The sequence below is a fragment of the Ammospiza nelsoni genome, chromosome 12, assembly GCF_027579445.1.
Source record: "Ammospiza nelsoni isolate bAmmNel1 chromosome 12, bAmmNel1.pri, whole genome shotgun sequence".
In the NCBI taxonomy this organism is placed as follows: Eukaryota; Metazoa; Chordata; class Aves; order Passeriformes; family Passerellidae; genus Ammospiza; species Ammospiza nelsoni.
In genome coordinates, this window is record NC_080644.1 from 7,874,104 (window position 1) to 7,890,380 (window position 16,277).

Here is a 16,277-nt window from a genome sequence, read left to right on the forward strand (position 1 = left end):
CACCCGAGACTTTTCTGACAGCGCCCGCCCCACTTCGCGGGAGCTTTGTGGCGCTGGTACCGCGGCGTCACTTCCGACACCCTTAGGGCTGCCCCGGTACCGGGCAGGGCCCGCGGCCCCCGGTCCCCGGCATGGCCGTGTTCGACACCCCGCAGGCGGCGTTCGGGGCGCTGCGCCCCGTCTGCGTGCAGCTGACACGGGCGCAGACGGTGGAGAACGTGCGGCTGCTGCAGGCGCACCTGGCCGGGGTGAGCGGCGCGGCCCTGCAGGAGCTGCAGGAGTACGTGCTGTTCCCGCTGCGCTTCGCCCTGCGCCTGCCGGGGCCCAAGCAGGAGCGGCTGGTGCAGAGCCTGGTGCAGTGCATCTCCTCCGTGCTTGCCGCGACGTGCGTGAAGAAGCAGGAGCTGCTGCAGGAGCTCTTCTCTGAGCTCTGTACCTGCCTCGCTCCCCCTCCCAGCTCGGGCAAAGCCGCCCCGCTGTCCGAGGAGCTGAAGCTGGCTGTGATCCAGGCACTCCACACCCTGATGCATTCGGCTTATGGGGATATTATCTTGTCTCTGTACCAACCTTCCACCCTTCCGCTCCTAGGATTTGCTGTGTCTTTGCTTCTGACCCTTGCAGAGCAAGAAAAAGCAAAGCAAATCAAGATCTCTGCTTTGGAGTGCTTGCAGGTCCTGGTTCTGCAGTGTGACTGCCAGGAGCACCGACATCTGGATGAAGACGAGGCACAGCAATGTGGGGATTTGTTTGCTTCTTTTCTGCCCGGGATTTCTATTACTCTGTCTCGAGTTATTGCTGGAGACATCAAACAAGGTCACAAAACCACCGTTTCTGCCATCAGACTCTTTTATCTGATTGTTGGCTTGGTCATGGCTGACAAACAGCTAGCCAGAATCCCAAAGAGTAAGGAAAAGCTGCTAGTGGAACACAGCAGAATATCAGAGCTAATGATCCACAGAGGACCTGACTGGACTAAAAGTACTGCTGAAAAACTCTCTCTTCTCTTGCATAAGGTGGTTGAATCTTCTTCAGTTCACCCCCACTGGAAGGTGAGACTGGAGCTGGTGGAGCTGGTGCACCACTTACTGAGGAACTGCAGTCAGTCACTGGTGGACTCATTCAGTCACCTCTTAAAGGCCTTGGTTGGGCTGGTTAATGATGAAAACAGTGAAGTCCAGAGCAGATGTAACAAAGTTCTGCAAGGGATTGCAGAGCAGAGGATTGTGGCACAGAGCAGGGCTCTTGCTGATGTCCTCTCTGAGAACCTCCATTCCCTTGCCACAGCCCTTCCCCGCCTGATGAACTCTCAGGATGACATAGGCAAGGTTTCCACGCTGAGCTTATTGCTGGGCTACCTGAAGCTGCTGGGCCCAAAGATTAACATTGTCCTCAACTCCGTGTCCCACCTGCAGCGCCTGTCCAAGGCTCTGGTGCAGGTTCTGGAGCTGGATGTCACAGATGTGAAGATAGTGGAGGCCCGGCGCTCTGGGCCACCAGGCCCCTTGCAGCAGGGTGTGCAGAAGGGCAGGTGCCAGAAGAAATATTTCCGCTTCTTCACGGAGGAGAAGGTTTTCCAGCTCCTTCAGCAAGTGTGTCGTGTTCTTGGCTACTATGGGAACCTCTACCTGCTTGTGGATCGCTTCATGGGGCTGTACAGCGAATCTGGCCTGTACCGAAAGCAGGCAGCCATGATCCTCAACGAGCTGCTCACGGGAGCTGCTGGGGTGGGAGTGGATTTCCTGCAGGAGAGGGAAGTTCCGCTGAGCATGGATGATCTCAAAAGGTCCATAACATCCATTCTGGATGAGTACATGGACCAGGCAAACTGGTATTTGGTGACTAGCATTGACACAGAGGAAGGCAGCCCTGAGCAGTCAGTGCAGCACCTGGGACTCGCTGTCCGTGCAGGGGGGACATCCAGCAGCGCTCTCCATCTGTCCCCAGAGCCCCCAGTCACAGCCCGCACCATGAACAGCAACATCTGGCAGATCTGCATCCAGCTGGAGGGCGTTGGCTGCTTTGCTGCTGTCCTCGGGAAGGAGTTCCGGCTGCTGCTGCTGTCAGCTCTCTACCCTGTGCTGGAGAAGGCTGGTGACAGGACTCTGCTCATCAGTGAGACAGCACTGGGGACGCTGGCAGACATATGTGAGGCCTGTGGGTACAGCTCAGTGCGGTGTTTGATCAATGAGAACTCTGACTACCTGGTGAACGGGATTTCCCTGAACCTGCGCCAGCTGGCCTGTCAGCCACGTGCATCCCAGGTCCTGGACACGATGCTGAGGCATTCAGATGCCAGCTTGCTGCCACTGATAGAAGATGTTATCCAAGATGTCCTGTCTGCACTAGATCAGACTTACAATAGCCAGGCTTCCACCTTCCTCAGGGTCCTCCACTCAGTCATGACTGCTCTAGGTACCAAAATGATGTTTACTTTGTGTAATTCAGCCTTGCTGTCACTAAGGGTACTTGTCTTGGGCCTTTCCACTTGCCATGGGAGGTTCCAGGTAGCCAAGGTGTTTGCAGTGTGATGGCCACTGTGCTTTGCTTGCTGGGGCAGCACTCAAGCAAAGATCACCAGTAGCTTTCCCTCTCCAGTTTGCCTGACCTGCAGCCTTTCACAGGAACACGGCCTTTAGTGGCTGAGAAAGGATGGGCTCACTGCTCCCATGAACATTCTGTAGGGGCACATGGCATATATTTCTTTTTACTTTTACCGTGTATTCTTTTTTAACTTTCCCATACTATCAAGGAGGTGACTGGGATGTGACAGCAGGTGCCTGAGTCAGGTGCAACCCCATGAGGTGTGAGAACCATCTCATCTCTCATGGAATCCATGGCACCTTGCTGACTTGCAGGAGGGGATCATGGTTGCCCAGTGACATGTCAGTTCCTTTTTTGCAGTGCAGTGGTTTGGAATGCCCAGCACTGAGGAGCACCAGCAAAGGCAGATTGACAAGGGGCAGAGCAGGGCTCGGTCCCAGGGACAGCAGGAGGTGACATTGACAAGTCAAGAAGTGGAACGATTCTTCCTTGACTATATCAGCCAGAAGAAGATTGCAGAGGGGGATCTTCCTGACCTGGAGGAGGAGGAGGAGGCAGGTCAGTGCTGTGCGTGGCTGGAGAGGAGTATGGTCAGCTTGCAGAGAGACTGTGACCTCTGAGGTGTCCTTTTGTCACATGGGGGCCTTGGGACCAGGCTGACAGTCTCAGGTCTTCTTTGGGCTGTCCTTGCTTCATGTAAAGTGCTGTTGGGTGTTCTCACTTTGTTCTCTTTGATTGAGGGAGCCAAATGTTTACAGATCAAGGCTTCTCTAACCTCTGAGATACAAGCACACTGTGTTTTTTCTTACCTTGTAACAGTTCATTTTGGTTCAGCACTTGAAGTTTCCTCTTTCCAGGATCCTATGTGGTTTCCTCATGTTCCCTTGGGAATCTCTGTAGTGTTTTCTCCTGGCTAATGATGCCACTGCTCCCTTTTCACTTGGCTGTGGCAGGCACTGCAGACATTCATATAGGAAACTTTTTAGTCTTCACTGGACTGTGCTGCAATCCTGACCTTTAAATACTTCATCTTTAAATACCCAGGCTTTTCATTTTTAATAAAAATCAATGGGAAATAAGTCCATGGTGAGAAGAGACTGCAAATGTCAGACCAGCTGCATTGTCCCGTGAAGAAAGCGAATGTTCCCTGGCCCCACACTCGTAACTGAACCTGACACTACCTCACACAACTCAGGCTTAACTATATCTAAGCACATTAAAAAATGCCAAAGGCCTTACTCAGGAATTTGCAGAATTGTTGTGGGTGGGTGATCTGTGATCTGTGACTGTGATCTCCCAGAGCTCCCAAGTCATTTTCATGGCTTCAGTAATGGTTTTGTCTTCCAGATGAGGTTCCCCTTGCTAAGCCAGAGCCCAACTCTGACATGGAAGGAGAGGCTCCAATGCCAAGCCACGCTCAGCTGGCCAAGGATGTGATGGAGAGGTGCATCCACTTGCTGTCTGACGGGAGCCTCCGGGTGCGGCTGAAGGTCGGTAATGGCCGGCTCTCAGGGGACAGATGGTGCCCATGAAGGGGCTGGTAGCTCGTCAGCGTGTGTGCCATGCACGTTGGGCTCCCTGCCATCCCCAGGTTTGTGCTGCCATATGCTCCAGCAGGACAGATCCTCCAAACCTGGCAAGAGAAAGGGAGATCGTTTTTCGGGAGTGCTCTGGATTAGGAATGGCAGCCAGGAGGAACAGAATCTTAAGGGTGGCTTTGTATTGGACACTTTACCTTGATGCTCATGACAGTTGTCTTGTGCTTTGTCCTTTGGAGGAGGAAACAGAAGCATCTTTCTCCCATCTGTGCCTCCCATCCCCCTTCCTCAGGCTGCAGTGCACAGTCTGATGAATGTTTTTGAAGTAGCTGGGGTGATGATAAGCAGGGCTAAAAGCCTGGCTTTTTTCTAATTATGAAAACCCTTTGAAGGTGGCCTCCTTTTAAAGTGCAAAGTGAGACAGAAAAATGAGGCATAGCCTAGATTCTCATCCCAGCAGCCCCAGCTCTGCCAGGTGATCCTGCTGCCACAGCCGCAGTGGGGACCAGGTGGGATCAGGGCAGGAATCCTGCCCTGCTCCCAGCCCAGCTCTGTGCCCAGCACAGGCTGTGTCACTGCAGTGCTTGTCCCTTTCCATGCAGGCCTGGTTCCTAGCACTGTTCCCTTGTCCCCGTTCCTGCTGCGGTAAAACCGCACCCTTTGCTGCTCAACCCCTCCTCCCAGCTTGCTGCTGTGATGCTGGGATCCACCTGAATGTCTGGCACTGCAGCACTCAGAGTCTGTTCCCTCCCCTCCTGCCCAGGTCCTGGACGTGCTGGAGCTCTGTGTAACCATGCTGCATTCTCATGGAAACCATCTGCTTCCCATGGCTCACCGTGTCTGGCCAGCTCTCGTCACCCGGCTGGTTAACGATGACCCTCTGGCAGTGCTCAGAGCCTTCAAGGTATGGCAGTGACTGCCAGCAGCATTTCCAGCTGGGGCTTGGGCTCAGGAGAGAGCACCAAGCTCTTGCAGTGAGGTTTAAGTGTGGTTTGGAGCATGGGGTCACCGTGCTCTGCTGTGGGTGGGTTTGTGCCACTCTCACTGCAGCTTGTCCACAGGGAAGGCCTTGATGCTGTTCTAGGGGAAGCAGAAATGTTGGTGGTTATTGCAGGGGTGAGAAAAACAGCTCTGCAGCCTCAGCAGACATTAGGGGCACCCATACAGTATAGCTTGGCCTTGCTGGAGACACAGTCCCAGCATCCTCTTTGGAAGTCTCAGATTGAAGACAGGGGAACATTTCATGATTGAGGGATTAGCAAGGTAGGGGAGAGGTTGAATAAACACTTGGCCCTATAATGACATTATTAAAGAGCTCCTGACCTTGTCAGCTGGCTCCTTTCTCCTCCTGACTCACAGGCTGGCCAGTAAAGCATGTTTCCAGAGGTTGCCAGCCCCAGCATTGCAGAGGAATTCATCTGCTGGGCAGAGTGAGATTCATTTTAGAATCCTTCAGTGTGAATAAAGAGAGTTTTGATTCCTGAAATAGAAGCCATGCACTACAGTCCCAGAATTGCCATACCTGTCATGTGCCTGCCCTAAAAGGAGGTAGAGATTGCTGTACAAAAACTAATTAACTCTTGAAAAGTTCAAGTCATCATTACAGTTGCTCCCAGCTTGGCTTTTGCTGGTATGAATTCCCCCCAAAGTGTCTTCCTGCCTTAATTTCAGGACAAGAAGTGTCATATAAGTGTAAAGCAAACACAACACAACCAGCATCTCAGTCCTACACACTGAGAGCATGAGCTCAGTGAAGTTCCAGAAGAGAGATCAGTGTTCTGGCCATGTGGATCCCCCTTTGTTTTTAATGCATTTAAGGCCATTCTCTGCCCACTTTGAGTTTGATCCTGTGCAGACACCAGTAGTGGTGGGTGCCCTTTTCTGTGGCCACTTGGCCTTTCTGCTTGCTGACGTGTTTGGAAGGATGGGTTGTCTGCACCACAAAAGAGATTTAAGGATATAATCATATTTAATGGCATTTTCCATCAAAGACCCCTCCACTAATTGTGAGTAAGAATGCAGAGCTGCTCTTACCTTTACTGTGCTAATGAGGGAAGGGCAGCCCAGGAGGTCAGCCAGGTGACACTGAGGAGCTCACTCAGCCTCTCAGACATTCACCTTCTGCTCATTATGGGGAAACTGGGGCAGGTGTGGTCACAGTGCTCTTCCCCTGCAAAAACAATTCTCCAGGAGAGTGAATGTCTGAATCCCCCAGGCTGGTGTGGATCGCTGAGCTCCTCCCAGGCCAGTGTGTAACTGATGTCTCTCTTAGGTGCTGTGTACCCTGGGTCAAACATGTGGGGACTTCCTGAGGCAGAGGTTCTCCAAAGATGTCCTGCCCAAGCTGACCAGCTCCCTCCTCAGCCAGGCCCCAGTGAGTGCCAGGGCTGGGCCTGTGTACAGCCACACATTGGCCTTCAAGCTGCAGCTGGCTGTGCTGCAGGGCCTGGGCTCTCTCTGTGAGAAGCTGGACATGGGTGAGTACCAGAGCAAGCACAGGTTGTATGGATCTCTGCTAGACTTTGTCTCCTCTCAATTTGCTACTTCTCCTCCTGCTGCCCAGAATTGATTTCCTGATCTTCTCTAGCCTGAATCTGTTCTCTTTGGGAGCTCTGTAAAGAGGTGCTGGGCACTTTTCTCCCCAGGAGACAAATGGGAGAGAAGGTTCCCACCACATGCAAAATGTGACTGCTCATCCCACTTGTGGATGAGAAGAGGGTGCAGAACAGAGTCCCTGCATTGCTGTTGGGCCACACTTTGTTCTTACTGGACAAACTGGAACCCAGATAAGACTTCTGGCTAGCTTGTGTGGTTCTATTGTGGGCTTATCTCTGGGGGATCCTTTAAATCCAGCACATCACAATCTTCTGTTGAATGAAACTCTGAAATTCTCCCCAAGTGAAATTTCTGGAACTGGCTTTGATGAGGGAGAAGGTTTGCTGGCTAGTTGCTCTTTTCCTCTCAGTGCCCTTGATTGCTTTCCTGGCTTTGCAGCAAAATGCTTAAAAGGCAAGGTCAGAAGAGCTCTGGGTCAGACAGCTCAAAGGCTCTGAAGCCTCTGCTGCCAATTTGGAGCTGATTCCATTAGGCAGCAGCTGCTGAGGAGGTCACCTCCTACCCCTCTTTCCTGTTCCATTTCTGCAGGCGAGAGTGACCTGAATAAAGTGGCAGAGGCCTGCCTGATTTACCTCAGTGCCAAGCAACCTGTGAAACTGCAAGAAGCTGCCCAGAGGTAATGTCTCTTAAATGCAGGTGTGTTGGGTGTACAAACAGTGGGGGCAGAGGGAGCATGGTGATTCCAGTCCTTTTGCACCGTTCCTGTTCCACCTTCCAGCACGTTCAAGTCCTGTACAGCAGGGCTTGTCACATTTGACTTTGCAGTGTATTTGGGGATAGAGGGGAAGATGTGCTTTTTGCTTTTTCCTCACCAAATACCTGATGCTTTTGGCCCACTGGTGGCATCAAAGTGCAGAGGTAAGACAACTATGGAAGAGGATGTGACAGGCATTCCCTTGTGTTTTATCACTTAATACCTTTTGCAGGCTGGGGGATTTCCTTCTGTTATCCTTCCATTTTCCCTAGGCTCCAGCCCAGGCTCTGCCAGGTGGACCAGGGTTTGTTTGGGAAGCTGTCAGTCTTGGCACCAGTGTTGCTCTTGAGGAGGCTGGGAGAGTCTAAAAGAGCAAAGACAGTGTAGGTGAACACACTCCAGCTCTAGGAAGTGTTGACAGACATACTTTGCTGCTTGGTGTACAAAATCCAGCTCAGCATGTTCTGCTGTCAGGATAAGAAATCACTGTTGTCACATGTTGTCACCTGGAACCAAAGCTGGGGATTTCAGGAGACAAAACGAGTCCAGGTACAGAACATGGGACATAAATCAGGAAGCCCCTCCGCCGAAGGATGGGGTGAAAACCAGCCAGCCCCCCTTGCTGTGTGGCCAGCCCTGCCCTCCCCCGCGGGGAGGGGAAAGCAGCAGGCTCTGCGGTGTCGGATTTCCAGGGCAGGCTGCTGGAAGGGGAAGCAAAGGGAAGTGCAGCCCATCCGTTCCTCTTGACAAAGCCCAGGCTCCCGGGGGTGCGGGGTGTGAAGGGCTTTGTGTGGCTGGGCAGCAGTTCAGAGGCTCAGCTCTCCCGAGCTGGAGCATTCCTTTGTTTGTCTCTCTGCACGGATGGGAGCAGGTTTATTTTTACCTCGGAGGCTTTCACAGCAGCACAGCAGGCTCCAGCAGCATGTGTTCTGCGGAGGGGCTCTATGCTGTGGAAGTGCATCCCCTTAATGCAATAAAGCCTCAGTCTGTGCAAGCAATGCTGGATGAAAAGCAGAACACCAGGCTTTATCTAGATATTTGGAATCTGAAGCTTTTAAATCATTAACCAAGCAGCTTGAGAAGCTGTGCAATTTCCCCCCAACAGCAGGGGTAGGGGGAATATGAAATGAGCCCTGTTGGAAGCTGTATGCTGAAGTGAGCTCACTTGTTAGAGCAAAAGGACAGCAAAGTTCAGGGCAAGTAACATTTTTCCCCTGTTTGTTACTTTTATTAGATTTTAAGGGGGAAATGCCATATATTTTGCTCCTCCCCCCATGCTTTTAATGCACCATACATCACATATGTGAGCCAAGCTGCTCCTGGAAGCCCTTGCTGTCTCCTGTTTAACTCCACTGACCAAACACATGTATGCACTGAGGCATGCATCATGCCTGGCCTGACACTACAGACATGGCAGCATTTGCAGGTTTCTTTTGGGTTTAATTTTTTGATCCCTGATCTTGAAGCCTGAATGTACCAGAGTTCATTGTATCACACTCACTTTTAAGTGCATTTCCCTGATAGGAGGTTTCAGCCTGGAAAAGTCAAAATTAGCTTGGACCATAACAATCAGCTCCAGTATCAGGATAAGAATCACTTCTCAGCCACCCTCCCATTTCTGTTCTCCTGCTGCTGAACCACCACATTGCTCTAAGTTCTGGCTCTTGTTGCTCTCCATGTGCCTGAAAGTAATCCTGCAAGCTGACACAGGCTGTCACACATAAGGGCCTTTCCATCTAAGCAAGGGCAGTGTTATCAGCCTGATACATGAGAAATTCTGCATTTTAAATGCTTCTAAAAACAGATAGACCAGAACTAATCTGAGCCCCAGCCTGAGCTCCAGCGTACGTCACATAACTCAGCTTTATCACTGCAGAAATCATAGGAGGTAAAAGGATGTTTGGAATCAGCTTGCCATGGTGATTTATGCTAACTGGCCTTTGCTCAGCTCTTAGGGTTCTTATTCAACTGATGGGTTGTGACCTGTCAAGAGCAAGGTCAGCACTTGCAAAGTCAGCTGTAGCTCCAAAAATCATGCACTGACTATGTGAGGATTCTGTAGGCATGCAGAGGGCTGAGCAGGAAGTTTTGGCCAAGGTGCTTGAGCCACACAAAAAAAAAAAAATAAAAAGGAAAAAGGGAGTTTGGCTATCATCCAGGGATGTTATCATGCCCCAAGGAGTCTGCTTAATCCCATTTATGGGACCCTGTAGCTTTATTAGATGAAGCAGTGGGAGTAAGTGATTTTTGTAACTGCAGCTTCATGCAATACTCAACAGGCAAAAATAGATGCTGGAAAAAAAAGAACTCCAGCACATCTGAGGAAGAGAAAATGGGACAATAACAATGGGTTTTACTAGAAGATGACTGCTGAGAGTATTCCAGGAGAGTATTATCCAAAGCTTTTTAAAAAATCAAACAACAAACCAAAACCAAATGCAAAATTGGGACCAAAGGGACCAAACCTGCTGAAGAAGAGTTTGGGAATGCCAAGGAGCACTAGAAAAGTCTTTGCCATCATTGAAGATGAGCCTGTGCAAGGATGGGGAGGTGCCCAGAAAGACTTGAGCAAGGAGGGGGGGGGCCCAGCTCTGGGAACAAGGCCATGGGAGATTGTGGAAACTGAAAGTCACTCTATGTAAATCTGAGCTTCTCATCAATTTATGAAGTTGCATCATCCCTGACAAGCTTTTCACTTCAGGGAATAAAACCTTGAAGGAAAAGAGATTAGGAAATTGTCACTGGTCCTTGTCAAAACTGACAAGTAGTTTTCTGTTCTTTCAGTTTCAAGTCACTGTTTTGAAATTTACACTTAATTCCTACTAAATGTTTGCAGCCCATGACCTTTCAGTCAGCAGTCTGGATAGGAATGATTTTTTTTTTCCCCTAAGATGCTGAAATAATTTCCTCAGTTCTTACCAAAGCCTGTGGTGGGCTGTATCCAGTTAAACATCCAGCAGGGATGGAAAGCCAGCAATCCTTGTCCTTCTGCCAGCCTGCTCACTGTGCCATGGCTCTGCTTGGAGTTTGGGCAAAGACAAGGCAACAGAGTAGCCAAATTGCTCTGTGCTAGTAGAATAAGTTTAGCACACTTGGGACAAATATGAGCTATTTGGGGAGCTTTTTTCATACCAAAGTTGATCATGCAGCTTACCTCTTCTGGTTTGCTTATGGGGTTTGTTGGGTATTCATTGTCAGCTATCACTCCCAGGCTGGATTGAAGCATGCCAGAACAGCCACCTGCTCAAGGCAAAATTCAATAAAGTGATATTTAAGAAAAAAAAAAAAAAAAAAGGAAAAGGCAACAACAGAAAACAAACTTTGATTAACCCCAGGATTCTTTGCTATGGAAACAGGTTGCTTGGAAACTACCCCAGAGTTAGTTTGAAAATGTAAAAGTCAAGTTGTTCTTTAGGCTGCAGAGCACTCCAGGCTATCAGGGATAATCACAGCCCCAAACCATTATGGGCACCAGAGGCAGTGAGTGCTCCAGGGTCTGGATAATCTCTGAGGGTCGCTCTCCCTGGAGCAGCTGATTGGGAAGAGGTTGGAGAGCAGAGTGTCTGTGCTGTGAGTGTGACAGCTACAGCTGTGTGTGTGCTGGGGATCAGCAGCCTGCTGCACAATATCCCCTCTTCCCATGCTCACTTCACAGCAGCTCATTGCCCTTGCCTGCTCCCATCCCAGCCATAAGGAGCAAGGATTATCTCTGCAGCTGCCCATTGGAAACTGGGTGGAAGCACTGGGAGCTGCTGTTTGCTGGCACACAGAGCTGAGGGCTCCTGCTGTCACAGCCAGGCTGAGGGCACGGGCAGGGCAGTGTCTGCAGAGCTGGAGCCAGGATGGCACCAGGGAGAGCTCCATACCCTTTTTTTCCCAGCATCTATTTTTGCCTGTTGAGTATTGCATGAAGCTGCAGTTACAAAAATCACTTATTCCCCTGCCAGCCCCTCACTTGTCAGCAGAGGTGCAGGAGCAAAGCCAGAGGAGTGAGGAGCCCTGTGAGCTCACCTGCATTGGCCAATCCACAGGAAAAGGTGGTGTTGCTGAGGCAGCTGCTGCCAAGCCCAGCTATCACTGTGGAGCACATTCCCACTGGTTCCTCTGGAGCAGGCAGATAGGCACTGCCAGCCCCTTTGGGAGGGGACACTGCCAACAGCTTCAGTGGTGACATCTCCCCTCTTGCTGTTCAGAGACCTGCACTGAGGGACAGGTGAGGTGTTCATGGCAGAGAGGCAAAGGCAGCAGCTTTGGCTGTGCATGAGTAACATCCACAGGGTTATTGTGAAAAGGAGAGGGAGCTCTCTCCTACCTTCATCTCATTTCTGTGCTCTTTCACTTTACCCATGGCACTGCACTCCCTTTTCAGAGAGCTTCTCAAAGGGATTTCTCCCTGCTTTACATTGGAAGCAACCTCACTTTAGGGATGAAAGCTCTTCCAAGAGAAATTTGGACAGCAGTCAGATCTGGATTTTGTGTGGCTTTTTTAGCAAGTGATCTTTGCTTGTAATGAGAGAGTTCAGTCCTGTTCTTCTTGGGGGAGCAGAGACAGACTTACTTGATTTCTCTTCCCATTACCTGAACTGGCAGCTTTCTCCTCACAGCTCCATGATTTTAGAGACCTGAGGATGCATGGCTGGGCTTTACTGGGATCTTGGAAAACTGTACCATAGGTGTGATGACTGCTGAGTGCCTTTGGTGCTCACAGAGCACTCAGCACCATTCAGGAGGAATCTTGGAAATTCCAGTCTAATTTTGTTCATGGCACAGCCAGAGAGTTTAAACCAGTTAAGCCTTGTACACCTTGTGTGCATTAAACCCTGACACAGACCTAGCTAAGCCCAAAGGTTGCTGCAGGGAGAGCTGGCAGGAGGGGGTGGGTAGGTGTAGGTCACACAAATCAGCATTTGCTCTTTCACTCCTTGAGCTTCCTGCTCTTCAGCAGCAGCTGTGTCCCAGCAGCTCACAGCTGGAGCCCTGTGTGAAGGGCAGGCTGGAAAGGCAAATCCCATCTTACTGAGGTATGGAAATGCAAAATGAAAACCATCAACACAGCAGTAAATCTGCAGAGGAAGTTGTGATTCCTCTTTTCCTTCATTGTGTTGTTAATGAAGATTGTGTTTGGTTTTGGTTTAAAATCCCGCTCTGTGAAAGGTGACAAAAATTTTGAAGCAGCTAATAAGGGCTTGGGACTGTGAGAGATCTCACTTGAGTAAAAAGCCCTCAAATACAGCATTGAGCTTCCCCTGGGGCCCAGCCTGAGCAGCTCTCCCCAATACTTTTGGGTTTGCCACCTCTGGAAAGGCAGAGAAGCCCAGATGGGTTAACTCCCTCACTCCCCAAAAACCAGAGAGGGTGGTGAGTAACACAGCTTCTCCCAAGATCTCTGCAGGAGCTGTTGTCCAGAAGATGCCAGACATGCACAGCACAGACCTGCAGTCACCCACAGTCACCTTTCCAGCACATGGGACAGGCAGGTTTGTGCTTGTGCCAGCAGCAGCTCACACAGTGCCAGCACCGAGCCTGGGTCAGTCCTGCACCAGCTGCTTGTTTGATATCCATAAGTGACTGTGTGGCATCATAAATATTTTTCTCCCACGTGCCAGTAGCTGTGAGACACAGAGCTGCTTTCTTGGGCACAGGGGCCACTGCACTGCCCTCTGTAAAAAGCAGAATTTGTGCAGCTGCCAGAGCTTGCCAACAGCATCAAAGCTTTCCTTAGCTCTTAATAACCCCATTGCGTGCCAACCACAAAGCTTTGTCCTTACTCTTCTTTCCTCTGTTTTCCACAGTGTTTTCCTGCACTTGATGCAGGTGGACCCTGACAGCACGTGGCTGCTCCTGAGTGAGGAGTGCTGCCCCCCCTGCGAGCCCCCCCACGCCAGCCTGCAGCCCCTGAGGCTCGGCGGGATGGGGCGGCCACGGAACGAGCTCACAGACAACGTGCTGCTCCTGCTCCAGAGGCTGCAGCAGCAGGAGGGCACAGCTCCCAGCTCCAGCACACAGCAGGCAGCTCCTTCCTGACAGACCTGCACAGCAGCTGGGATGGAAACAGGAACCACCAGGATGGAGCTCACCTGGGAAGACACCATCACTGAGGATCCAAATGGTTCAGGGGCAGAAGAAGGGCTGCCCAGCCTGGGGCACTGGCTGAGACATTGTCCCTGTGGTAGAGCGTTTATTTTTTGAAGGGGTGTTTGAGGATGAGGTGGGTACATGACCCCAACTCCTCCTGACTTGTGCCTGGCCAGCACCATATGCAGAGAAGATGGCACATCTGTTCCAAATTCTTCAGTATGAAGAGTGAATCATCTTCCAGAAATTACTTCCTAACCCTTGATCCTTGGTGGGGGTGCCCTTTAGCACCCCCCACACCTCTCTGATCTCTTCACAGCTGTGATGATCCCTCCCCATTCTCAGCTGGACAGTGACTGACAAAGCTAAAGCTTTTTCTGGCCTTTACCCTTCCCAGGAAGAGAATCTTGTTTGGGGTGCACTGTAAACCTGTTCTCTTTAAAAGCAGTTAATCTCAGAAGTTAAAGTGCATTTCCAATAAATTCTTCACCTATGTTACTATCAAGAGCAGTGTGTCCTCTCAGAGGCATCAGGGCTGCTCCTCACAGCTGCAGTTTGCTGAGACCAGATGGAGGTGGCCAAACGTGCTCTGTTCTCTATCTCCCTCTCTGTGAGGTTCTGCAGAGAATCAGCCAGCCCTGATTTACACCTGGGAGGGATTTACAACTTCTCCCATGCCCAGATCACCGTGCTCAGGCCATTTCTAACCCTTACCCCAAGGAGAACTGGATGAAGCACCTGCCTGTGCCCCAGTACAGCCTCTGTGTCTGTCCATGGTCAGGCAGTGCCAGTGGTGACGGGGGCTGTGAGCACTGTGCACCCCAGCAGTGCCATGGTTTGTCAGAGTGGGGACAGTGGGGTACAGGGAGCAGAGGATGACTCCTCTGTGGGGTCAGCTCCCTTCCCCTGTTGAGGGGCCTCTCCCCTGATCTCCAGCTCCCACATCCCCAGGCTCTTGCTGCATTGTCCACAGGCTCTGCTTTGCTCAGCTGCTCCCGGATCCCTGAGCTCCTGAGCAGCTCCTGGCAGCAGGCTGCCTCCTGACACTGGGGGAACATCTATGCAAGTGAAGCAAAAGGGCAGATCTTGACTAAATTTGTAAGTAAGCTCAGAAATACAAAAACCAAAGCAATAAATAGATTGTGACATGGAGCAGGCTTTGTGCATCACTGTTGGGATCCTGGGTGAACATCCAAAACAAGTCTCTGTTGGTGGGCCCGAGGGCACTGCTTCTGCTGCCACATCCCTCAGCTGAACTTACCCCCCCTTGTGTCCCTGGTTTTATTCAGGCTTTCCTCCTGTTTGCTTCTCCAGGGAAAACACAAGTCAGTGGCTTTTTATCCAGCAGGACAGGGCTGCAGGTCAGCTTTACTCTTTTTTAATATCTGTTCAGTGCTTAACGCTGGTTGGGTTCCATACAAAGGAGCCTTCAGAGCTGCTCTGACAGGGCAGGCAGGGAGCTGAAATACTGTCTTTGCTTTCCCAGAGCCCTTGGGGCTGGTGCAGCTTCCTGGGTTGTTGTAGCACTTGACAAAACTCATCCATTAGGTGCAGATGCTGCATCCAGTCTCGCTCTGCTCAGCTGTGCTGTGGTGGGGACTCCAAGGACACATCCTGCCCATGCCAAGGCTTGCCATCCTGCAGGACAGGCATGGGATTCAAGGGCAGCATTGTCCCACCAGTGCCCAGGAACCAAGCACATCACCCAGGCAGGGCTCTGGCCCAGCTGGCTGCACTGACACCCCCACCCAGAGCCTGTGATTCACAGTGCTGTCCCGAGACTTTCCCCTCAGCCCCAGGCAGCAGGTGGGTGCTGGTGGCAGGAGGGGCTGTCCTGCCTGTCAGTCAGCTCCTCTCAGCTTCATTATCACCCTTGCTTTATTGGAGGCTGAGTAAATTGCTTTTGTCTGAGGCAGGATGTTGGCTGGGAGAGGGACTGCGTGGAAATGGCATTTCCATGAGGCTGGGTCCTCCCCAGCAGTGGCTTGCATTTTTCCCGAGACTTTCCCCTCAGCTCCTTCACAAGCCCCGGGCTTTCCCCTCCACCAAGCAGCCCCAAACACTCTGGGTTGGGGTCCCCCAGCTCCCCCCACTCCAGCCACCCCCTCTGGGATCAGAGAGCAAAGAAAGGAGTGTCCAGCCTCCTCCTCCATGCACAAACCCAGCCAGGACCCTGGGGGACTGCCACACTGTGCTGGGGGCACAGTCCCACACAGCCCCTGGCAGTGCTGAGCCACAAACACGGATCCAGCAGGGTCTGCTCCTCAACTCCTGCTCCCAAGATTTCCTATAAACTCGGCAAAATTAATCTCTTCTAATAAAACCTGTTATTGTTAAAGCTCACCTCCAGGTTTTACAAATCACTGTGCTGCACAGCAATTTGTTTATTCCCTGTTTGAGGTGATTTGCAGCCTCCTACCCAACCTAGCCTGTCCCTGGGTCTTCCTTTTTCTCTGCTGTGTCCTGTGTTTTGCTGCACTGGTGACCAATGCATCCCAGTCTCTCTTCTTACCCCAGCAATCCCATTCCCTGACAGAGAATTTGAGCATAGCCCCAGCCCCACAGCTCCACCAGGGATTGCTAGGGCACAGCCACCACTGCTGGAAAAAACTTGCTGCAATTATTTACAGCTGCTGCCCTGCAGCTTCTGAATGTTTTTCTTCTGTGCCCTTTGCTCCCCAGGACCACAGTTGTCCAGGTGGCAGAGGTGACCAGAGACACCAGCCACACCTGCCTGCTCCTGCCCCCAGCACAGGCTGACACCTCTGCTGGCAGAAAGAGCCACCAGCTCTTTCTCCTTCTCATCAGTACAG

The 16,277-nt window shown here is 51.4% G+C and overlaps 1 protein-coding gene across 2 annotated transcripts; it reads left to right on the top strand.

Moving 5' to 3' along the window:
* Positions 1 to 131: 131 nt before the first annotated feature.
* On the top strand, positions 132 to 14,616 carry TTI1 (TELO2 interacting protein 1). Of its 2 annotated transcripts, XM_059481138.1 has the most exons (7): positions 132 to 2,412; positions 2,902 to 3,099; positions 3,889 to 4,031; positions 4,843 to 4,983; positions 6,352 to 6,556; positions 7,224 to 7,311; positions 13,182 to 14,616. In XM_059481138.1, exons 1-7 carry the CDS (start codon positions 132 to 134, stop codon positions 13,411 to 13,413), a joined length of 3,288 nt encoding a protein of 1,095 aa, XP_059337121.1. In that variant the 3' UTR covers positions 13,414 to 14,616. The 2 variants fall into 2 exon arrangements, 1 of the variants encoding a protein (XP_059337121.1); XR_009419300.1 differs by lacking the exons at positions 7,224 to 7,311; positions 13,182 to 14,616 and having other exon boundaries at positions 3,889 to 4,132; positions 6,352 to 6,380.
* Positions 14,617 to 16,277: the final 1,661 nt, after the last annotated feature.